The 25,884-nt window shown below is 41.0% G+C and overlaps 1 protein-coding gene across 2 annotated transcripts in view; it reads right to left on the bottom strand.

Moving 5' to 3' along the window:
• Positions 1-25,884, bottom strand: part of B4GALT6 (beta-1,4-galactosyltransferase 6) — a 61,311-nt gene that overhangs the window by 33,242 nt on the left and 2,185 nt on the right. For both annotated transcript variants that reach the window (XM_067014910.1, XM_059040275.2), the window contains exons 2-3: positions 8,222-8,338; positions 644-757 (exon numbers count right to left, since the gene is read on the bottom strand). In XM_067014910.1, coding sequence (XP_066871011.1) covers positions 644-757; positions 8,222-8,230 — 123 coding nt within the window. In that variant the 5' untranslated portion in view covers positions 8,231-8,338. The remainder of the gene's footprint in view (positions 1-643; positions 758-8,221; positions 8,339-25,884) is intronic.

The raw sequence follows: 25,884 nt of genomic DNA, 5'->3' as shown, positions 1-25,884 counted from the left end.
CAGCCTACCTAGCAATTCCACTTTTAGGCATGAACCCTCAAGCACACATGCACAGGGAAATCTGTATGATGTTGTTCCTTAGAGCACTGCTTTGTGGTAGCAAAATACTGGAAACAACCTAAATTTCCATCAGCAGAGAAAAAGGTATATGAAATGTGGTACATTTATTCAATTATTCAAAGATACCCTATAGAACACTTAAGGGAAGTAAACTGATCTCCATGTATCAGCATGGACAGTTCTCAAAAAATAATTAAGAAAGCAAGTTACAGAATGAAATGTAATTTTCAAATCATTTATGTAATTTCTTAAAACCTTTGAAACGTTCTAATTTCCTGTCTATGTAAAAGATAATGTTAAAATCATTTTAAGGATAATTTTAAGAATACACGTCAAACTCACAATAGAGGTGAGGTTACTTCTGGGTAAGGCATAAACTTTTTCTTTAGCTTTTCAATCCTCCTCCTCCCCCTCCCAAAAAAATTGCTTTGCACTCCTCTCAAAAAAAAAAGTCAAATAACATGCTACGTGATATGAATATGAGCACCCCCGATAATGGCCTGAGGGTGGTGTGCTCAAACCATGCGATTTTATTTTATTATAATACAAGCAAATAGTTAAGTCAAAAGTAGATGAAACTTACGCATGTAAGGCAGCTTTTCTGGGCAGGGGAGGTATGGCGAATATGTGAAGTTTCCCGGAAGATACGTTGTTGCTTGAACAAGATAATCACTTGAATTACTGCCTTCAGGATAATCTGAGAGAGAGAGAGAAAAGTTACAACCAAAAAATTGTCTTTTGCTTTGCTCTTAGTATGAAATGTGTCACCGTCACTGTGTAAAAACTACAATCTGCAATCTGCAGCAGTACTTAAAAGCAATTATCTATAAAGAACTAGAGAAAAGCAAAACACAGCTGCCGTGACTACTCTCCCATTCACCCTTCTCCGCTGCCAGACGGGACCTCTCAGCATGGTTTCGCCGGGGGAACCTGGGACAAGTTTGGGGGACAGCAAGGCCTGATCCGTGTGTACACACAGAGCAGGCCCATTTATGACTGTAAGAGAACAGGTACTCCCACCCTTCCCCCAGCTGAGCCACTTCGAAAGAGGGAGTGACAAAGTGAGAGAGTGGCATGGACACATATACACCACCAAACGTAGAATAGATAGCCAGTGGGAAGCAGCCGCATAGCACAGGGAGATCAGCTCGGTGCTTTGTGACCACCTAGAGGGGGGGGATAGGGAGGGTGGGAGGTAGACGCAAGAGGGAGGGGATATGGGGATATATGTATACCTATAGCTGATTCACTTTGTCATAAAGCAGAAACTAACACACCATTGTAAAGCAATTATACTCCAATAAAGATGTTAAAAAAAAAAAAAAAAGAGGGAGTGAAAGTGCACCCGGGGATCCTCTCCAGTATCAAACAGCCCAGGGTGTTTTGAACAGCCACACAGCCACAGCACACTGCTTCCACATCCACAGAGCAGAGGGTGGGAGTAATGTTTTCTCACCACCTCACACTTGAGAAACTGCGATTTACCCACTCAACTGACTTTTGTAATACAGCCCATTTAAAACCCTTAAATTAGTCATTCCCAACCCGTGGGCTGCAGTTTCTAGAGAGCCCCGGAGCTGTTATTACATTAGGTCCATTATCTTTAGAGTCAGCAAATTATGGAACACCGAGGGTACGGTTTAGAGCACCAAAGTCAAGTGCCGAGTTCAAAGCCTGCCCCAACATGCGCTAGCTTTGTGGTACAAAGCAAGAGAACAAAGTTTCTCATCTGTGCCTACCTCATGCTGTCGTTTTCAGATTTCAGAAAGGTAAGTGTACAAAGTGCTCAGAACAATCCCTAGCCCGTATGCATATTCAGGAACTTCAGCTATGAGTGACTGATTTAGAAATGAGCCCCTGACTCAACCTGGAACAGTCAGAGCCTTGGGAATTTTAAACTTGGAACCAAGGAGTTCACATTTCAGTCCCCTTCTGGAACAAAGTTCTGAGATGCAAATCTGGGAATCATGACCTGCCAGCTTCCTGCTATGTAAGAGGAAGCTGGTCTGAGAGAGAATGAGACCAACACGTGGTGAGTAAGAGATGAGAAATGGAAACCGCTGATTAAACTACCGTCTGTCTTCTGGATCACAAACCCTGTACCCACAGGAAATGAAGTTCTAGCGGACACTTTAGGAAAATGTGAAGACTTTCAGCCTTCAGTAATCTGCTCTGATAAGAGAGGTATTCCTATAAGAACTGGCCTGCATGCAGAGATAGAAAAGGGGAGAACGGGCATATGACTTAAAAGAGAGGCCTGTCAGCCAGAGACCAGCAAGCAAAAGGCTGAAGGTCAAAATCACAGCCTTACTGAACTGTAAAAGCAAAACCTCTCACTCTAGAATCCTGGAGATTGAATATGAAGCATGTGAGAAGAGTCAAAGAAAACTAAACACCTCCCGTCCATGGCTTGGCCTAACATAAATATTCACTCATCATCAAAATACAGTAGATGACAGGAATTTCCTAGCAGTCCAGTGATTAGGTCTCCACACTTTCACTGCCAAGGGCCTGGGTTCAGTCCCTGGTAGGGGAACTAAGATCCTGCAAGCCACGTGGTGTGACAAATAAATAAATAAATAATAAAGTAAACTGAAGAAATTCTTAAAAAAAAAAAATACAGTAGATGGGGATGCAGCCTGGGAGCCAGGATGGCATTTTGGAGCAAAGAGACACACCCCACCTTCAGGTCCACCTTCTGGAAGGGGCCTTGCAGAGCGGAACCCCTTATGAATAACTGGAAACACCTTACGAATTTGGAAAGGCATCAGTAAGGCTTTAAGGTAAGTGTGTTACCAGAAAAACCCAACATGATAAATAGGGACCAATGATGGTACAACGGCTAAGGCCTATTCCACCAGGAAGTGAGAAAGCCCCAGTAACAGAATCCTCCCCAATGCCTTTCTCCAGAGGAGCCCTGGAAAGCATTTGATAAGGAAAACCCTCTAAGACAAAGAAGGGGGAGGGATTCAGTGGACATTAGCTGTTTTGTATGCCAAGACACACAGGGATGGACTAACACCACAGAAACCCCTCTAGGAGCCCATACTCTGTATCTCACCCATAGATATCTGAAAGATTTAAAGATACTAAACATAAAATAAGTGTAAGGAAGTCCAATAAAGTTCTGGTTCTTTTTTTAAAAATCCCTTTAAAAATATATATCTAGATATATATCATATTTCAAGTTATAGTAAAAAAAAGTTCTGCTTTTATGGAGACTCCCACTATGTTAGCCAAGCATCTACTCTACACAATGCATTCGTAGGAGCTGAAAACAGAAGATGAATAAGCTTGTCCCAGGGAGTGCACTGCCTTTATGTGTTCCAAAGGCAGTGTGTGTGCTCATTTTCATATAATCCTGAAGAAGATAAACATTAACACTCACTCATTACTAATTTCTTAATGTCACATAGTTAAATTTAAATAAGGGTATTTTCTTACTGTAAATAATTTATTAATTCCTGTCATTAAAGCTTGGGCCCCTTCTCCTAGCCACACACTATGACTCTATAAATCCACACCTAACTCACAGAGATTTTAAGCTCTCCAGACATTTCTGCAACACAAACTGTTAACAGCAGCTCCCTTTGGGGAGTCTCATGGCAATAGGAGGGCTGGAGGACTGTTTCACTTTTTATTCTCATGCTAAAATGATTGAATTTTTTTTTTTTTTTTACAAAAGAACCATGGATCACTTTCATCAGTTTTCAAAGAATATTAAAAAAAACAACAACTTAAAGACATGCAGTAACAGTATATTCATGTCCTTTAAATACGAAGTTTTGGAGCTAAACATGTTATTCTTGGCTACATCATTTCAAATGATCATAAGGATCTCAACTTATTGCCAGACTAATAAAAACATCTGTATCCCTTAAGTACTGTGTCGGTAGTTACATCATCCCAAAGTATTATGTATATAAGGCTATCCACCCCCTTGCCATTAGTCTATAAACCTCTTTTAATTGAAATCAAATTGCCTTTGATTTCTAGCATCTAATAAAGGACCTACAACATAGCAGAAACTTACTGCAAATAAACACTTCACAACTGATAATATAGCCAACAATGATTTAAACTTTTGGAGACTCTGATGTAATAAACCCACAAAACCGTTATTCCTACAAAAGTGGTGAGGCCCATGGAGTATAACCCACTGCTTTCAAAATCAAGAGTTTTAAAAGGTGATGCATGACAGATGCACTGAAGGCTGATCCACCACAACTGCTATAAAATGTAGACACTATTTCATCTAATGAATGGATGAAAACACAGTCAGACCTGGCCCGCCTTCTTCCTTTCAGAGCCACACCAAATGAAAAGGAAACAGAATGAAAACTACTGGACAAGTCCCCTCTTCAGCTCTCACTGGACCTTAGGAGAACATGACCAAAGGAGATCTCTCCAGGGCTTTGGTTTCCCTGCAAAAGGCAGCTTAAAGCAGGTAATAGAAACTCAATGAGCATTCCAGTCTATTTACTGCTAGCCTGTCGTGTCAGTCTGGCGATGTCTGAGGGCCTCCGACCATGCATCCACCAAATGAGGAAGTGTGATGGGTTATTTCTAACAAACCTACCAGCTCTAACACTGTGTGACCCTTGTCATCTGTTTTGATAACTGCTCACTGAATACATTTTGTTTTCTTAATTTGACTGACTCCATGGGCTACAAGGCAAGGCACCATTTGATTATAAAAGAACATGGTTTCTTTACAAAAATTTTACATACATCTCTTTACACTTGGTGTTTCAGAACGTTCAGGCACAGGGTTAAAAACTTCTTTTTGGAATCAAATGTACTTAGAAATATCACAATTTGCCACTAAGCGTTAAATATTATGTTTTTTGCAAACTATTTTCATTGGCATATAACACTGTATTAGTTTAAGGTGTAAACATAATGATTTGATACATGTATATATTGTGAAATGATTACCACAAGGCTAATTAACTTCACATGGTTACAGTATTTTTTCTTGTGATGAGAATTTTTAAGATCTAATCTAAGTGATAGTTTTCTCTTTTTTTTTGGCCAAGCCGAGTGGCACCTGGAATCCTAGTTCCCCGACAAGGGATCAAACCCATGCCCCCTGCACTGGAAGTACAGAGTCTCAACCACTGGACCACCAGGGAAGTCCAGGTGATAAATTTTAAATGAGTCAATACATGTTCATCAACTCTCCCTCGGAGCTCAATTAGCTCTTTGTAAACCTTAGTGTCCATTATCTCCTTTTTGGCAGACTTCATCTATACAAGTCTGTGTAGAAATAAATCACTGCATTACAAGTAGCTATTTACATTTCCATCTCTCTCAGAGACCTAGAGATCTTCATGTAAAGGGAGGATTTTTTTTTTCTTTTGGTCGGAATGCTTTATTTTTGAATAGTACTATTTGCCTGTTACAATGAATGCTAAATGCCAGATCTTCATTTTATTCTAATAATTCTATGAAACAGAGTAGATGAAAAAGCTGGTCATAAAGAGCTTGCTGAAACTTTTAAATATACAATAGCTAGTTGGTATAAGAACAAGTACTAGATCCAGAGTCTTCTGATCCCTAAACCAGAGAACATCACAAGTCTGAAAGACAAGCTCTAGTCCTGGCTGACTAGTTACTAGCTGTGCAGCTGTGGGTCAATCACTTCGTCTGGGCCCTCAGTTTTCCCAGCTGTATAATAATGGGGTTGAAGTTGGTGATCTCTAATGGTCCTTCTAGTTCTAAAGTTCCAAGATTATTTTCCCTAAAAAAGGTAATGTGACAACGTAGAAGACTATGCTGTTTAAAGGCACAGTTTCAGGAGGATGTTTTTCTTCATCTTGTATCTCTAACATCTAGCTAAGTATACCTACACTAACTACTCAAGATAAATGAACACGGCAGAACCTCACAGTTGCCTATTCAAACTCCATTTTCCCTTTCTTCCTAGGTAACAGAACCCCAATTTCATTCAGGGCAGCAGGGAGCCCAGCTCAAAGACTATCATTCCAGGTGCCCTTACAACTAAGTCCTGGCTAGTGAGACGTAAGCAGAACTACTACGTGGGACTTCCGGGAAGGGTCCTTACAAAGGGGGCACTCTATTTCTTCTTCTTCCTTCCCTTCCATCGCTCCTTCTAATGACCCAAAGGCAAACATAGAGACTGGAGACACACAGCCATCTTAGCCCGTGAAGCTACATGACAGAACAGAAGTGGGAAAGCGTGTGAAGACTTTCTCCACAACAGAAACAGTCCTCCATCCAGACTTCTTTTGTACAAGAAGCCTCATGGGTTTAAACCACTGCAGGCAGGTTTCTCTTACAACCAAACCTAATTCCTAACTGATAAAATAACTGACAGTCTCCTGAGAAGAGTTGCACCATCAGTAAAGGAACCATGTGAAAAATTCCCAAAGGTTCATAAAAAGCAAACTTTCATCAAAGGATGCACTGGTTGTTGGGTCTTCACTGAAACTATGACTTGGTGAGGGGAAGAGAGGATTTCTTTTTTTTCAGCTGTGGGATGCTGCAGTGGGGTTGAGGGCGGGGTTGTCTCGCCCAAGTAACCAGTTCTCCTCATGAAAAATGCAACATTCACGCATATAACTTATTCATACTCCAGGAAAAGAACCTGATTAGGCACAGATTTTATTAGCACTCACTTATACAAATACAGTAACTTAAAGATGCTTAATACTTCAGGTGAATGAACTTTTAGTGAATACCTTCACATCAACTTATTCAACCAGGACAAGTCCTAGTGAAGCTTTTAAAATGTTTAAACTTCTCCTAAAATTGACATACTGTTCAGAAGACCAATTAATGCAGAAGACCAGTTCATGAGACTTTTACCATACTATTAAAATATCAGCTCAGATGAGACAGTCTTTCTAAAGGAAATTTCATTAAAGTTAAAAGGAAGAAGAGGGGGCTTCCCTGGTGGCACAGTAGTTGAAAGCCCGCCTGCCAATGCAGGCGACACGTGTTCGTGCCCTGGTCCGGGAATATCCCACATGTCGCGGAGCGGTTGGGCCCCTGAGCCATGGCCGTTGAGCCTGCGCGTCCAGAGCCTGTGCTCCGCAACGGGAGAGGCCACAACAGTGAAAGGCCCGCGTACCGCAAAAAAAAAAAAAAAAAGGAAGAAGAAAATTAAGAGTGTTTGATTGGCGGCATCATAATACAAATTAGGCAAATGACTAGGACAGATTTTGCAGAAGCATGTGTGACATTAAATTAAGAATCAATGTCACAGTCTTGAATTTTTAGAAGGGTCTAAAAGTATTACCCATCTTAACATCCATTTTAAGAAAATATACCTATGGCTGGGAGATAGGGACTTCCTATTAGGGTGTGGGGATATGTGTGTGTGATTTACAGTGGCACAATGAATGAAGAACTGTTGACATAAGTCTTTCATTTTAACTGTTTAAAATGAGAATACAGTGGATGCAGCAACTGATAATCAGCCCCTGAACCCTTTAAAATAACACCCAATTCTACTTCAGGAAGACAATGTGGAAACACTGAGAGGAACGCAAGCATCCTCCCACAGCAGTTGAATCTATTTACATCATTAAATCATTAGTTTGGCCTATTACATAGGTTTTAACCTCATGTGATTCTGATGGAGATTCTTCTTCCAGATTATATTTTAAAAAGACAAGAGCAGCTACTGATTTCCAATTTTATATGATTTCTCCCATTAGCCCTTAAAAAGGCCATACAATTATTAAGACTCTTCTATAACTAAAAACAAGTATATTCTAGACATAGCTGGAAAACCATCTTAGAAACCAGAATGGGCATAAAGAAGATGGCAGTACAGCTAAGATGAATAAATTACTCTCTTTGTGGTTAATTTCTTTTCAACACAGTAGGCAAATTGAAAAAGTACAAGCTGTTTTTCATATTTTGTTTAAGTTATGTTTGCAAGAATTAACTTAAGTATCTTTATACAAAACCCTCATCACCTTGGTGATCATACCCTTATATATCCTAGAATACATGACAGTCCCAACGCAAGCAGTGAAAGACCCTCCAAGTGCACTTAGTAGGAGACCTTCATCTTTAACAGGAAGTTACTTGGAGGCAGAACCAGAGCTGAAGAGATTTGGTTTACTGACTTATGATTCTAAGGGTAAGAAGTGGAAGCAAAGCAAAATTAAGCAGGAAGCAGTCTTACCTGTACCATTGAGTGTAGTGTTTTTATTTGTGTACAGCCTGATCATATGTCCTATTGTTTTTACATTCTCTCTCAACATTATTCCTCGAGCTTGTACCATAAAGAGATATGTGTTGGCTATAAAAGAAAAAAAAAAAGAGAGAATGTCATGACTCAATAAGCTTTTTTAAAATTTAAAAAAATAATATTCAGAATTGAGGAACTGCCCAACAGACCCAAACTGACTCAATTAGTACGTCCAAAGGGAAAACAGAAATATAAAATGACTATTTCCCATTATCAAAAACTTACAAAAACAAACTCTTTTAAAAAAACAATAAAATGAAAAAATTGAAGTAGTAACATCCATCCATCAAACAGAATGAGACGAAATGAACAAACTGAAATGTCGTAATTCCTTTATCCATAGATGATTTTCTACTATAAAATATACTTAGAAATTTCGAAGAGGCATTTTTTTATAAGTATTCAACCATATACTCCTAAAATTCACTTCCTCTAATTCTATATTAATTCCCTCAAACCAAAGACTCCACAAAGGTGAGGATTCCTTCTTGAATCATAAATATATCATAAATCAACATATCTAGTATGGGTATGGATCTTGCAAATTCTCAAGGCGTTGGTGGGGCATAGTGTAGAATGATCTAGAATCAGTATCACTTTTTGTAATTTCTCTTAAATACTTGAACTTTTACACTCCCTTTCAATCACAAATCCACCTAACCAGGACTATAACAGCAGATAAAATCAAAATCAATGTGGCATTTTCAAGCTGTTAATTTAATTCTCCAGAGTAAGTGCTTCAAAAATAATTTCTAATCTCCTCCTTTGGGAGAAACTGGTAATTTGACAAAGATTACAAAAATCCCTGACTTTTGAGATGGCAAGCCTCCTCAGACAGGCACAGAAGTCAAGTCAAAAGACCTTTTCTTTTTTGGTCCTGATTCTGCTACCATGGGCAGCTCCCTGGATCTCAGTTTCTTCACCTAAAACTGACAATACTGCACTGTTTCTCTAAAGCCCCTTCTACTCTGACTTCTCCAAGCATGAAGCTAAAAATCATAAACTCCATTCAGACAAGAGGAAGAAGCTCATTTTCATGGCAAAACCAAGAAACTGCAAGGCTCGGTTAATGGCTCTTTCAATTTTAAGATAAGCTGCTCCCAACACAGTAATGACACTCTCGAAAAATGAATGCCGAATGAAAAAATCAAAAATGCCAACTCATTTTCTGGGCCCAGTTCTGCTTCTTCGACATTGTACAGGGAGATGAGCAAAGCGTTTGCTACCTCCTTTCCCATTTTTTTTGAAATTTGAACTTGCTCAAAGTACAAATGAACAGAAAATAGATAACGAGAGTAGAGAAGCAGAGTGAAATAACACTCTTTCTCTCACCTTCAAGCCATAAAACAGAGAGAAACAGAAATCCAGGTTTCACATAAGCTTTACCTCAATCATTTTTAGGAGACTGTCCACATCCTCTCTAGAAAGCAGTCCTATAATTAGATTTAACTTGTTTAGGTTTGAATTTATTATACCAGGGTTACAAGCCCCACAAGTTTTTATTACATTTTTGCTTTCTCATGGACTTGAAAAGACAAACGAGACAAAGTGAAGAATGAAAACAAAGAGAACAGCCATCCAAAAATGTGGGAAAATGTTCAAGAAAAGCCAGAGTAACATTAGCAACTCTACCTAACACCGAGATCTCAAGTTCACCTGAAATGATGCAGGAAAAAAAAATGAAATAGATTATGAATGCCAACTGATTTACAATCTCTCGGATCATTTAGTCCTAAAGTTATACATGAAATCTGTTATCAGTGGTGTAAATACCCTAAATATTTGTTATGCACCAAACTGAAAAAAAAAAAAAAAAAAAAAAAAAAAAAAGACCTGTCATGGAGAAGCAGGACTGAGCCAAGGGTTATTAACTATTAAGCCAAGACCAGTACTGATTCCCAGACTTGGAAGAAACAGTACTGGCCTAAGCAAGGATATACTAGGTGAGAACACATGTGCCTCACTGTCTTGTCCTGGAAACAGAACTTTTAAAAACTATATAGCTTTTACTTTTAATTAACACACCTACTCTTATAATAAAGAAAATGGTTTGAATCTTGAAACCAAGTCAAATTTAAGAAACAAGGAAAATATCCAGTATAGAAAAGGATAATCAAAGACAAATTTTCCTATAAACTTTCAAAATATCAGGTAACAAAACTTAACAAAATTTATTACTGATGGCACCTGTGACAAAGGTGAATCATCTACCAAAAGACTGCATTTACTATTCATTAGATGGATGGAGAAAAAATAAAGGAAAATGAGACACCAAGCTCTCCAAATGGAAATCTATTAGTTTATTTTAAATCATTCACAGCTAACTGAGTTACATTCCTTAGGTTAATAGTCCTCACGAGTTTAATCCCTAAAGATCAAAACCCAGAGGCATTGTTAACAGGAGGAAGGCCATGTGTCAGTGTTTCAAGGCACAAGAAACCAGCACTGAATGGTCCAGACTGTCTGATTACCAAACACCATAAAAGTACAGTAACCCACACTCAAATAACTATACCTGCCTGCTAATTATCATTACTATAAAATATAATATCTTACTGGCAAGCCAGGAAATCCTCGTCTAAAATTTCTATTCCAACTTACAAGAGACTACATTTCAGAAAACAAATAGGGAAATCTTTCCCATCCTTGCCCTTTGGTCTCAAGACAACTCAGAAACACACTAAAAACTACCACTGGTTAATTAAAATGATGGCATGTTCTCTAATTTAGTTAATTTGCTATTTGCCTCTGCATTGTTGAGACATAAATTTAACTTCTTTACCTAGTCTGTTTCCCCAAGGGGAAAAACTACAACTTAAGGGAAAAAAACTTCAAAAATCAACAGTTTACAACAGCTTCTAGGCATCCTACCCTGGGTTTGTGAGGGAAGATTTATGAACATGCCTCATTCTCAACTTAATAAAACTAAGGAGTACATTTGCCATAAAGCTGTGTCTCTCTACCTCTTTCCACACGCAGCTTTGCTCATTGAAAGCACGCTATGTATTCAACCCGAGGAGACTGTGCAGGCTGCAGTGATCTGGAAAGGCTTCCTGAAGGACTCAAATACAACAGCCCTCTGATCCCAGCATTCATGTTTCTAATCGTCACAATCTCCAGGTCCTTTAACAAAACCAGAAGTCAACTACAGAGCTGACTGTGAGGGAGACTGTGTTGGTTAGGCATTCTCACACACAGCTATAAACGCAGTGCTGGAGCTAAGAAAGACAAGGTACAAATACAATTTGGGGAGACACTCACACAAAAGTAAAAGTAGGAACCATGGTGGTGAATTACCACAGGAAAAATTATCTAGGAAGGAGATAAGAAGGTGAAGTTCAGACCACAAATAGGAGACACAAAGATAAAAAGATCCTGAGATGAATTCATCTGAGCTTGAACATGGTGAAGAAGTCACCGGACAAAAGAAAAGGGAATGGTCAACCATGTCAAATGTCACCACAGAGGCTAACAAGAAAGACTAAAACACAATAGCTTAGAAAATAAAAAAAAACTAATACCTAGTGCATACTCTACTGGGCATCCTTAGAAGTTCTTTACATAAACTAATCTATTTAATCCTTACAAGCAACCCTATAAGGGAGGTACTAATATTCCCATTTTACAGATAAGGAAATTGAAGTATGGAGTTAAGGGACTTGCTCAAGGTCACACAGTTACTGGCAAGTAGTGGAGCTAGAATTCAACCCCTGCAGTCAGCTCCAGCAACCCAGCTCTTTACCACCATCCCAGTTAGCCTTTAGAAAAGCTATTAGAGGGCTTCCCTGGTGGCGCAGTGGTTGATAATCCGTCTGCCGATGCAGGGGACACGGGTTCGTGCCCCAGTCTGGGAGGATCCCACATGCCGTGGAGCGGCTGGGCCCATGAGCCGTGGCCGCTGAGCCTGCGCTCCGCAACAGGAGAGACCACAACAGTGAGAGGCCCGCGTACCACACACACACACACACACACACACACACACACACAAAATGCTATCAGATCATGGTCAACCTTCAAGAGAGCAGTTTCACCCAAATAATGGAAACAAAAGGAAACTAGTAAGGAGTTGAGTGGATAAAGTGGAAGCAGTCCAGTTTTAGAACAGGTAAGTGAGAGCAAGGTCAAGGGAAGTTTTCTTGTAACAGGAGGGACCTGAGCATGACTGTGGCCTTGAGTGGAAGGAGGAAAGATGAAATTTAAAGTGAAGCACTAAGAGAAGTAAGAGGAAGGAGGGAGAAGAACATTTCCATCGATAGGACAGTATAAGCAAAGGCTCTGAGGTGCACAGCTGCAAAGGATATACAGGGATAAGTGATCCAACTTGAATAGTGTTGGCAGCAATGGAAAATAAGTTGTAAAGGTCCAAATGGACGAATGGGGTGAAAAAACAGAAAGGAGCAGACGGGACTAGAGCTCACTGTGCAGATGAGAAGTAACATTAATGAAGATGAGGAAGTGCCAGATGTGGAAGGTTAAAAAGACTGGGGCCGGGAGAGAGAGCACACCACAGACATGAGGACACCAGGCACGGCCAAGCAAGGAAAGATGGAAGACGAGGAGATTTCCTGATGGTCACCACAGGACGTCAGTGGGGCAGAATGTTGGAGAGCGCAGATTTCTAAAGGGAAGGGAAATGAATTAACATTGATGAACTACATTCGTCAGGCACCGAGCTAGATGCCATATATAAATATACTTAAACACACACATAATTACATTTCATTTAATTCTATGTAGCAGGTTGAATGGAGGCCCCCAAAAGATGTGTGCACAACCTAATTCCCAGAACCTGTCAATGTTATCTTATTTGGAAAAGGAGTCTTTGCAGAGGTAAATAAGTTAAGGATCTCGAGATGAGGAGATCACCCTGGATTATCTGGGTTGGCCCTAAATCCAACGGCAAGTGCACATACAAGAGTAAGGCAGAGGGAGGTTTTACACACACACACACACACACACACACACACACACGAGAAAGCAATGTGAGGATGGAGGCAGAGACTGGAGTGATCTGGCCACCAGCCTAGGAAGCCAAGGAATGCCAACAGGCACCCAAAGCTGGAGACAAGGAAGGATTCTCCCCTAGAGCCTCCAGAGGACGCACAGCCCTGCCCACTCCTTGATTTCAAATTTCCGGTCAACTGAACTGTGAGGTGATAAATTTCTGCTTTAAGCCACTCAGAGTGTGGTAATGTGTAAGCAGCCCTGGGAAACGAATACACCACCCCAGGATACAGGTACAACTTTCCCCATTATGAGATCAGAAAACAAACTCAGAAGTTACACAGCTGGAATTTTTAAAAATCAAGATTCAAGCACTGGTCTGAATGACCCTGAGGGGCAGCTATTTGGACGAAGCAATGGCTGAAATCTCCTGCTAGAGGAGAGAGAGGGGCTAAGAAAAAGAAAAATCTTTGGTGTAAAAAGTTATGAGGGAAGTGACAACAGGAGGTTTAAACAGATTTCAACTAATGCAAGGAGGAAGTCAGAAGGGGTACTTCAAAGTCACAGGAGAGAAAACGGTTTCCCATATAATCTACAAAACATGTAAGGAAATAAACAGTATGGAAAAAGGCAAAACACTGCATATAGACATCCCTTGACAGTAACCATAGATATCTGAATCAGGTATTCTCTGAATTTCTAAGAACTCACAATAATCTATTTCACATGCTTGTAAGTTTTCTTCTTTCCATATCTAGCCCCTTGTGCAACAAAGTTTCTAGACATTACTCATGCAAGTTTGTAAAAGCTAAATATATTATCTCTAATAATAATGCTGTAAACCCCAGGATGAGGCCACACGACATGTGAAATATAGTTCATACTTTGCCTAGGACCAAAGTACTGTTTGAGTTAAAAACAAAAAAAAACAGACTTCTAGGCTGTGCCAGGCTGTAAAACAAATGATTCCCTTTATGTCAAAGCACTATTTAGGGCTTCCCTGGTGGCGCAGTGGTTGAGAGTCCGCCTGCCGATGCAGGAGACACGGGTTCGTGCCCTGGACCGGGAAGATCCCACATGCCGCGGAGCAACTAAGCCCGTGAGCCATGGCCGCTGGGCCTGCGCGTCCGGAGCCTGTGCTCCGCAACGGGAGAGGCCACAACAGTGAGAGGCCCACATACCGCAAAAAAAAAAAAAAAAAAAAAAAAAAAGCACTATTTAAACAGAGTATCTTACCATGGTGATAATAATTCAAAGTCAGGTATGGGCTCAAGAAAATCTGCAGAGCAAATAATTACTAGCCTATAATATCCACCTCCCTATCTTTCCAGTAAGTCACAGGCTGACTAATAAATAGAATGAAAGAATTCTGTGGTCAGAATCCCATTTTATCAAGCAATAATGAATACAATGATCACATCAGTACAGATCTATTTCAGATCTTAGCCAACAGCTAAAGCTTTGCTGATGTAGACACCAAAAATTAACAAAAAATTCTTTCCAACAGGTACTTTTACCACTTCCACTCTGCAGTTCAACAGTTTTAAGTTATTTGAGGGTATTACTTGTGTTTGAATACTGACCAAAGTTAAATATTTTTGAATAAAATTTGACTTTTCCAACAGTCTTATTAAAGATGTTCAGGGTAGAAACGTGTTTATTCAATAAATATTCGTTGAATAACTACCAACTACCAAGCAGTACCAGAAACTAAGAAGCCATGGGGGTTCCTCTGTAAAAACCAAAATCCTGAAAAAGAATAAACTGCCTAAAACATCGGAATTACTTCTACAACAACCAGATCATCAGTTCAGCCTAGTTTAAACTAAGCTGAAAATTCAAAAACTAGACTCTGAACACATGATCTAACACACGATAGCTCTCAGTACTGTCATTTGTTAATTCACTGTTATTCACTTAAACACAAAAGCCTCTTTAAAGCATGACAGGAGCCTGAAGAGTTGAGCTATAAACCACATTAGAGCAAAGTAGAATCAAGAGGAAATGAGGGAATCAAGGAAGGAAAAATGCAGACAATTACATATTTAATCTAATCAGTAAGGAAACTTACCTAATGAAATTACAGACTAAAAGATGAAACCATAAATAAACACATCCAGGAAACATTATAAATCTGCTGAAAATGAATGATTTCAGAATACATTTAAAGTGAATGCGAAATGAACCTCTACCCACTTAAGAATGCTATCTTGAGAAAAAATAAAAGGGAGACCTCTTTGAACTATGTCTTACAACCATCCCCAATTTCCCTGTGTTTTCACAATTAAAATACCTTTCATAATTTCAACTTATGTAATCATGAAAGTAAGTATTACAGGCAGGAGAAAGGGGACACAGCATGGGAAATGAATTTCAAAGATTTCCAAAGCTAGAGCATATTTTTAAATCAAAAAACAAGGCATCTTCTCATTCTCTACCATTGGTCTCTTTTTAAAGATTTATTTTTATTTATTTATTTATTTTATCTTTTGGCTGCACCGGGTCTTAGCTGCAGCACGTGGGATCTTTTAGTCACTGCATGCAGACTTCTTAGTTGTGGCATTCAGGATCTAGCTCCCCGACCAGGGATCGAACCCAGGCCCCCTGCGTTGGGAGTGCACAGTCTTACCCACTGGACTGCCAGGGAAGTCCCTACCACTGGTCTCTTGACTCAAATGAAAATAAAGCCCAAGTTCTCTTCCTCCAAGTCAAACTGGAAATTGCACTATAATTAGAAGTCATAATATCTGAGCGATTAACTTAATTACCAAGAAGGCAATATATATAACATGATTTCAGTAAAGAATTATTAACACTAGCAAGCTCCAAATATTTAAAAAGAAAGAAAGAGATAATATTTCAATTAAGATATCATGGTATAGTAACAAACCTCATAGAGCTGCTTAGCTATGAAAATATTATAGGCTTTTATAAGTCTTTTGTTTTGAAATTACTTCCATTGGCTAACATGTAAGGCCACACGCTTAAATAACTTTTACTGACCTTGTTAAGTGAATTACAGTGTATCTTTCTAATAATTAAAATTACTAAATAACAAATTTAGGATCAACCTATATAACTCAATCACATAGTCAGTGCAGACTCATAAAGAAACATATGATCCTGGTTGTCTTAAACAACCTGTCTGTCCATTCTGCCCATTTCCATTCTGGAGGAAAAAAATTCTTCACTGTGATAGCCATTTCTGTCTCCAGTAAAACATGCTGCTATAAACAAATTAATCCATTTTTTAACAGGTAAGATTAGTTCTATGAAAGATCAAATGATATGAGATAACCAGTCTAAAAAGTAAGACTATTTAGCGCTAAATTATTTCCCAACCATTTGGGGTGTTTGTCAGAAATAAGTTCCCAGGGGCTTCCCTGGTGGCGCTGTGGTTGAGAATTCGCCTGCCAATGCAGGGCACACGGCTTCCAGCCCTGGTCCAGAAAGATCCCACATGCTGCGGAGCAACTAAGCCCGTGCACCACAGCTACTGAGCCCACGTGCCACAACTACTGAAGCCCACGTGCCTAGAGCCCGTGCTCCGCAACAAGAGAAGCCACTGCAACGAGAAGCCCGTGCACGGCAAGGAAAAGTAGCCCCCACTCACTGCAACTAGAGAAAGCCCACGTGCAGCAATGAAGACCCAATGTAGCCAAAACTAAAATAAATCAATAAATTTTAAAAGAAAAGAAATAAGTTCCCAGGGTCCAGAATTACCTGAAGTATTAATTTTAAATCAACCAGGATCACAATCAGAATCTCTGGTGATAAGACCTGGGTTGCCTTAGATAAGGCTTAAGCACCTTCATGTTTGAAAATTGAAAAACCATTCTCTAAACATCATTAACATTTATAACAAGCAAGAAAGTCGAAGCTTCCTTTCGTAATTAGTTTAACTTATACCAAATACATCCTCTTTTATACAGCTTTCTAATTTATGAACAATTCATTCAGACAATGAAGAATCTATGTTTCATCCCTAACGAACATACAACACAAAGACCTCACAGGGCCAAAGACTTTTACTAACTCGAGAAAATTAATCATGAAAACAAAGATGCGAACAGGAAGTCATACTTATTACGCCTCTGGAGAAAAAAGGTTAATTACAAATTTGAGATTTAAAATCACTAAGTTATGTTTTCCTAAACATTTTGCCGTGCCACATAGCCAAAAATAAAACTGACAAACATCCTTTAAGCTATCTTTCCTATTTTAACTGAGGAGGGTTTTTGCTGTGGTTTAAACTGAACTCTTGTCAAGTTCTGCTATGACGGAAAACAAGTATGCCCATGAAACAGAAAAAATTAAGTTGACCCAGTATAGGATATACATGCTAGAGAGAAATAAAATTGGGGTGCTACCTGAAACTCTCCAGTGGGCCCAAGACATGAGTAAAAATACCTAGTAATAACTAGAGTAAACAATTTTCCATGGCATTGTAGGTATCCTCAGAAAACCTTTTAACCTTCAATGGACCCAATCTTCAACTCCAATCACAATATTACTTGTGTATTATTCTCTTTGTTATTATCCTGACAAAAGGCAGAAGTGGAAAGAAAAGACTTTATAAATATTCAATCACTGGAGCCTCTAGGAATCAAAAAAAGAAAAAGAAAGAGATTCAGACGGAAAAACAGAAAAAAGAGAAGACAAGGGAGAAAGAGCTGGGGGCAGGCTGCTGTGATTAAACTGGTAAAAAAAAAAAAAAAAAAGTGCAGTCCAAGCAGTGGTGACAAGGGCTAGCATGGTCTGAGGCGGCCAGGAAAATGGACCGGAAGGAGATAACTGTAAACACACAAAGCCGGAGGGGCTCTCCATTCGCCAGAACTACCAAATAGGACCTAGGAAATCCAAGTTCTAGAAAATCTCTCCACAACGCACCTCCTTCTCACCACCTCCACATTTTCACTCAGGTTAAGACAAACATGCGGCGCAGGCTTGAAAGGGAAGAGGAGTCACAAAGGCAGGTGGGTAGAAGTGGGCACAGGTGGAAGAGCGAGAGGGCTGCAGAGATGAACACAGCACCGAGGAACGAGTGCAAGGGGCTGAGAAGTCTGTCCAGTCCCCCAAAAAAGCACCTTCTCTCCAGCCTTAATCTGTGGTCTCGGCTGGAGAACAGGTAATGGAAGGAACACTTAGCAGGCCGCTTATTTCGTTGTTTACAGCTCAGTTAGAATGGTCTGGTTTGGCTTCTTTACAGTGGAAAACCTGCCCTGTAATTATGCTCACTGCTCTCACACTATCCAGAAGAGTCTCCTCTCTTCTCTGTGGGGTATTCCTTAAAGCTGAAGAAGATAGAGGTCATATGTCCCCCAAATCTTCAATATTCCAGGGCAACTCAGGCACAGAAATCCCAAGGGGCACAGTTCAGCTTTTCCAAAAATCATCCACTTCAGTTCTTCCAACAACAATGCGTGAGACTCTGGGCAAGTGGTGATCTTTAGGAGCCTTTCCTTCTCTTCCTTTACAAGGCCATTCTCCTAGCATGGGGCGGGGGGTGTGGAGCTCCAATAGCAGACCTCTGGGATCTTGCTCCTGGGGCTGCTCTGCACACAGCTCTGGCTCCAGAGCCAAGACCTCTGTGTCCAAAGTTCCCATGGCCTGGGGCCCTCAGACAGAGGGGCTCCGGTGGCAAGAGGCTTAGCCACAGCTGCAACCACCAGAGCCTAATGCCATGCGCACAAGCATATGTGTCCTGAGAAGCTTCGCAGTACATCCTGTGATAAACAGGCTGGTCACAAGATGGGTAAGGAAATTACTCACCCTCTATACATGTAACACTGCCCTGAGAGGAAAATGCATTCTGTTCCCAACAAAATTCCAAAAAGTATTTGGAATACCTACCAATACAGAGACGACAAACCTAGATTAGGCATTTCTCTTTTTAAGGTATCCACAGACACGGCTATTTTTACCTTTAATAAACATTAAAAAGTAGTAATGAAACACTGCTGCAGAATAAATGCGTCACTACCTCATTCTGCCACGTTGTTTAATAGACGTCAATTTACTTATAAAACAGTAACATGGAGAATGGTATTTAGCATTGTCAGATTTCAATGAATCAATATCCCCTTCAAAAATACCTAATTTCCCACAAGGTCATAGGATTTAGATTCACTCATGCTGAAACAATATAGCTGAGTTAACATATACGCTCAAGAATGGCAACCAGAGAATAAAATAATAAAAATAAAAGAATGGCAACCTGATGGTGGTAAGCAGTCTCTGAGAAGGCTCCCCTGCCCCTTGAGTGTGCACTGGACCTAGAGACTCTTTTCTGACAAAGAAAATATGGCGAAAGCAATGGGGCTGGGAGCTGCCCAATGGAGAGGTGCCACGACAAGGAACTGAGTGAGGCCTCCAGCCAATAACCTGCGAAGAAGCAAAGTCTTCAGTCCAACAACCCTCAGGGAACAGGATCCTGCCCAGATGCAAGTGGGTGAACTTGGGAGCAGATCCTCCCCCAGTGGAGCCTCCAACCACAGCCCTGACCTACACTCTGTAACCAAGTAAGAGACCTTGAACCAGAGGCATCCAGCCAAACCGTGTCCAAATTCCTGGCCACAGAAACTATGAGATAATACATGTTTGTTGGTTTAAGCCCCTAAATTTGGAGGTAATTTGTTACAAAGTAATAGATAACTAATATACTGACCAATCCTGGCATTTTCTCCACTGTTCCTCACCCCCTGCCAGCCCCACCGTATTCTTCCAAGGTGTCTAACATCCAACACTAGAATGGTATTCATGAGTGGGCAGGGAAGAGAATGAACTGGAGCTGCCATACCAAAAGAAGTGATTTAATCGGAAACAGTCGCTCAACAACTCTTCACTAAGCCTCTAGTACGTGCCAAGGTAGAAACCAAATCTCTTAACCTAGTCTAGGAAACAGTTCATACTAACATTTGTTCACATAAACAGAGCTGCTCACTCTAAGAGCTCAGTCACCCACCTTATTAGATACGCATGTCCTCAACCTCCCTCAACATATGCATCTAATTTTTGCTATCATGAATGTCTTTATCTCCTCTCCCATCTCCAAAATTAATCTACCCATATACTTGATCCCACTCCCTCTACCTGGTCTCTCTGATTCCAGAATTGCTGACTTTAATCCATCCACACCAGTACAGCCTAAGTACTTCTAAAATGCAAACCTGATCATGTCACTCTCCTACTGAATTTTTTTTTTCTTTTTTTTTTTTTTGCGGTATGCGGGCCTCTCACTGCTATGGCCTCTCTCGTTGCGGAGCACAGGCTCCGGACGCGCAGGCGGCGCAGCCATGGTTCACGGGCCCAGCCGCTCTGCGGCATGTGGGATCTTCCCGGACTGGGGCATGAACCCGCGTCCCCTGCATCGGCAGGCGGACTCTCAGCCACCAGGGAAGCCCTCTCCTACTTAAAATTTAAGCTCAGTGGTCTGACACTGTCCTCAGGCTGAAGTCCAAGTTCTCAAACCCAGCTTACAAGGTTCTCTATGACTGGACCCATATTCCTCTCTCTGGCTTCGGCCCACACGTCTCTCTGATTTCTATGCTTTAGCCCCCTACCCTTTTTCTTTTTCTTTAAACTTTCCATTTCTCTCTCATCTCTTAGCCTTCAAATATCCCATTCCTACCTGAAGTACTTTTCCCCAGGCCCACCCTTTAATCACCTAACTTAAGCTTCTGGCCTCAGCTTAATCTCCCTCTTCTTCCTGACGCCTAGTCTAGTGCCCCCATCCACCCATCCGGCTCCCCATAGCAAACTGCACTCCACACTCTTTTCCAGAATAGTTGCTCTGCAACTATGCGAATTTCCCACTGGCCATGAGCTCTATAAAGGCAGGGACCATGTGGGTCCTGCTCAGTGCAGAACCACAGACAAACATGTATGAATAGGTAAATGAAGTAAGTCTTCCTAGATCATACGTTGTAATTTGTCCCCTTCCTCAAATCTTCAAACCGTGTCCTCACTCCCTAAGCATCCACATAAGCTCAGGTCTTCCCATCTTATAAAGCTCCTTTGATCCACTTTCATCTAGCCTCTGATTTACAATCCAACCCAAGGCAATCCAATCCAAGGCTAGGCAATCTGGCTGGTGCCCTATGACACCACAAAAACAGCTCTTGTAGTGGCTGTCACAGAGCTCCTACTTACCAAATCCATTATTCTCCTTCCAGACTTTACCCCACTGAACTATATATCCCACTGCAATGCTTGTTTTGCTGATTGTCATTTTTATTTACTTATTTATTTTTGCGAAGGTCTCTCTTCACTTTCATGGTCTCTCTCTTCCTTCATTTTCCTATTCCTATTTCTCCACTTGCCCTAGGCTAATGGATTTCACCTGCGGCTACCTTGTCTTCCGCCTCCACCAGCTCTCCTTGGGTAGCCATCTAAACTTTCCACAGTGTCAATCACACTGCTTCCCATTTAGGGCTGGGGAGTGAAAAAGGTAACAGAGGCTCATGGGAAACCCTTCAAACTGCACTTGGGCTTCCTTCATATTCCAATTTAACCCCTATCATTCCAACATTTAAGAGTAACTAACTTAGTGAGTCACTTCTGCTTGCACAAGTTAGTTTTATTAACTCAGGTGTGTCAGGGGAAAAATAGATATGTATCATTCACCTATATGCCAAAGACACCCAAATCTCTCTCCAGTTAGACATTTCTCCTGGGCTCTAAGCCCTTATGTCCACCTGCCTACCTACTGACAAGTTCTTCCTGGCTATACTATAAGCATCCCAACTCTATATCTCTAACCAAAATCACCCCCTCAAGGCACTTGCCTTTCTATAGTCCCTAAGACCCACAACCTGGTTGTCTAAGCCAGAATACAAGCATTTTCTTCAAGCTTCTCCCTTTCCTTCAATCCCACTATTCACATCCTCTCCACTCTGCCCTGATCCAACTACAACCTTGATCAGGTTCGAATCTTCTATCACCTGAGCTACTGAAAAAACTTCCCACCTGGTCTCCCAGCCACTGGCTCTGCCCTCTGTAACCCACACTCCATGCAGAAGAACTGCTCTAAAACAAAGGATTCCAGCATCCCCCTTTTCAGAACTTCTGATGTTTCCTGCTACTTACAAGACAAAAATATTAGCATGGGAAGCCTGACCAGTAAGAGAGGCCCAGAAAAAAAGAAATACCCGACACGGTGGCCCAAACCAAAAGAACCCCCCAAAAGAGCCATGGTGACCAGAAAACTTGGTGAGGAAAGAAACCAGAAGGACCTTTGAAACACAGAGCAAACTGTAACAGCTCAGAAGAGCACAACCAGACAGACTCACCCAGCCAGGAGGCTAAAGGGCTGTGGTAAGAAAGCTGCAGGCAGGGGCTTCCCTGGTGGCACAGCGGCTGCGGGTCCGCCTGCTGATGCAGGGGACACAGGTTCATGCCCTGGTCCGGGAAGATCCCACATGCCGCGGAGCGGCTGGGCCCGTGAGCCATGGCCGCTGAGCCTGTGTGTCCGGAGCCTGTGCTCCACAACGGGAGAGGCCACAACAGTGAGAGGCCCTCCTACTGCAAAAAAAAAAAGAAAGCTGCAGACAACTAACAAGCTACTCTCTGAGCAAAGAGAGAAACCCAGCCAAAACGTCGGGGGGACCTTGAGCAAGGACCTACTAAGCCACACGCTCCCACAACACACCCCCACACCCTGCCCACCTATATCCCCAGCTCCACCTGACCCAGCAGGGCACCAACCTCCTTGAGACCCAAAAAAGCAAAGCACATGGCCAGGTGATTCCTCAACGGGCCCACAGGAATTCACACCAAAGTGGCCCAACCGGACTCCACCTCTACACAAAGAAGAAAACAGCCTGAAAGCGAGTCTAGCAAAGGTCAGGACCATCGGTGAGTCAAATGGACATTGAAATCTCCCACTCCCAGGGGAGCTGTGCAATCTCCCCCACAATACTGCCCGGCTGATTAAAGGCTCATCAACTTCTTTCTTAACCACAGACAGCTTTAATAAAGCTGTGTGAACCAAGGCCAGTTTCTCTCAGCCAGGAAGTTCAGGGACCCCAAGTGCCAGAACAGGAGGCTGGGCAGGGGAGACCCAAGACTCTTCCCAATGTGGCCCATCTACCAACCCACGCCCTAGATGGTAGCCAGATGGAAATACTCCTATTTTCTGGAACCTACCTTTGCACATGCTATTCCCTCTGACTAGAGTCCCTTTGCTCAGTCCAGATAAACCCTATCCATCACCTCTGGAAATTCTTAACCAGACCACACTCCCCAAGGCATGCTTTCTGAGGACCCGAGGCAGCCCTTTCACGGCGCTCATCCCATTGTGTGAGGGAAGGAACTCTGTCTTGGACATCTATTTTCCTCAAACAATGTCTAGTCTATCTGAGATGCTCTATTCATGTTTGCTGAATGAATCTATAAGTCAGTTCACCTACTCCTTTGATACAACAGCAGGTAAATGACTATGTTGTGTTATACTGAAAACAGTTTCACACTAAATGGAACTCCATTTTCAATTCAGCCAAGGCAAGACCTTAGGGGAAGACTGCACTCACCTTTTCGCAATCATGCACAAAAGGAGAACGAGAATGAGAAAAGATTCAGGGCACCAGCCTCTACCGGGTGGGCTAAGCAATGTGTCCATGGATTTCCAGGGTGGAGGGTGGTCTGCAGACCAATTTCCCTTAGTACTAAAGTTCCTAATATAAAGAAAGTTCCTGTGTTTCTTGCATGAATTAGAAATTTCAAGGAAAGTGTTTCAAATTATTCTTTTTTTTTTTGCGGTACGCAGGCCTCTCACTGTTGTGGCCTCTCTCGTTGCGGAGCACAGGCTCCGTACGCGCAGGCTCAGCGGCCATGGCTCACGGGCCCAGCCGGTCCGCGGCATGTGGAATCCTCCCGGACCGGGGCACGAACCCGTGTCCCCTGCATCGGCAGGCGGACTCTCAACCACTGTGCCACCAGGGAAGCCCTCAAATTATTCTTAAAATAATGAGTTTTGAGTTTGCTGGAATTCATTGCAGATTAAAATCCAAGGAGTCAAAAAGTTGTTGAGCCACATGAGAAAACATTGGAAACTAAACATATTCTGCTGTCTACAACTGTGTGGTACTATCGTCTCCGAAGGAAGAGAGGGAGAGGAGAACACTGAGGAAGGAGACTAACAAGAGTAACTAAAATGATAGGACTGACTGCCTGGGGAAGACATACGACAAAAATAGGTCTCTGGGCAAAAAATGTAGGAAAATACAATTGATGTCTACTAAACAGGTTGATGTGGATAGGATCAATATGGATTTTTTAACAGAAGAGATCTGAAACATTGATTTAAGATCAATTAAAAAATGCTCTCTTACATAACATGTATTTTAGTCATAAGAAAATTCTGCCCCAAGATGTAATTCAGGCTAAAATATGAATTATTTCAAAAAGATTCTATGTATATCTAACGTAAACTAGTTATAAGAACCTAATTAGTTTGGGGTATGTCTCATTAATAAGAAATCTGTGATGCAGAGGTAGAAAACAAAACATGGTTACCAAGCGGGAAGCAGGGGGAGGGATAAACTGGAAGACTGGGATGGACACATACATGCTACTATATATAAAACAGATAATAAGAGCCTACTGTACAGCACAGGGAACTCTACTCAATACTCTGTTATGACCTATATGGGAAAAGAATCTAAAAAAGAGTGGATAAATGTATATGTAATAACTGAGAAGTAAAACAACATTGTAAATCAACTATACTCCAATAAAAATTAATTTAAAAAAGAAAAAAGAAATGTGATGAAACGAGAAGTACGCATAAGGCATTTCTGCAGCATACCAAACTACTGTGGTTATCTTGAAAATCAAATTGTGCAATAGATCATTGCATTGTGAGCTGAAGTAGCTACATTTTTTTCACGGGAACATCATTTTTACTTAAAGGTACAACTGAAAAACTATGGTCATTTAGACTTCTGTATTTGACCTACATTTCCCCCAAAAAGAGCAAAACAAGCCTGACGCTTCAAGAAAAACTGACAGTATGTGTTACCAATGACAAAATTCAAGCTTTCAAGCAAAAATTTGACTTTTGGAAAACTGCTTCTCAATAATTAAAAGTAAGGAGGGTTTTTTGCTGCTAAATAATGCTAGTTTGAGAAACAGATTCAGTTTAACAAATTGTGAACACTTCACAAGTTTTGGTTTTCATTCTTCTTACTGGCTTCAATCAATTTTTTTAAGTTATAAATTAGGAGACCCAAAAGAACAGAGTAGTTTAAATCATGTCAACCTAATTGCCTAGAAGACAACTGCCAAAATTTTTATGCCGTGTCAGTGATTTTTCTATGGCAAACATTAAGTATAGAAATAAGAAAGATATATTACTATCTCACATCAATTGAATTTTAAGAATCTATAGATAATATATTAATGTAATAACATAAATGGCTATCAAGTGAAAGCTGGAATTCTGATTTCCTTTGGTTAGCTTCTGGAGTAACGTAATTTTAATATGTTACTCAAAATACCAAGAAAGTAAGAAAATTGTTATCTAAGTGCAAAAAAAAACTTCTCCAGAATCTCTCAAAGTTAAAATATCTGATAAAATAACATCCCCCAAAGATGTCCAACCTTTAAAGAGCTACGTAAGAAAGTAAAAACTGCTGTAGAATGAGAAGTTAATT

Source organism: Kogia breviceps, chromosome 15 (genome assembly GCF_026419965.1).
Source record: "Kogia breviceps isolate mKogBre1 chromosome 15, mKogBre1 haplotype 1, whole genome shotgun sequence".
In the NCBI taxonomy this organism is placed as follows: domain Eukaryota; kingdom Metazoa; phylum Chordata; class Mammalia; order Artiodactyla; family Physeteridae; genus Kogia; species Kogia breviceps.
The sequence above is the reverse complement of the archived record's forward strand: the minus strand, read 5'-3'. Positions and strand labels throughout refer to the sequence as shown.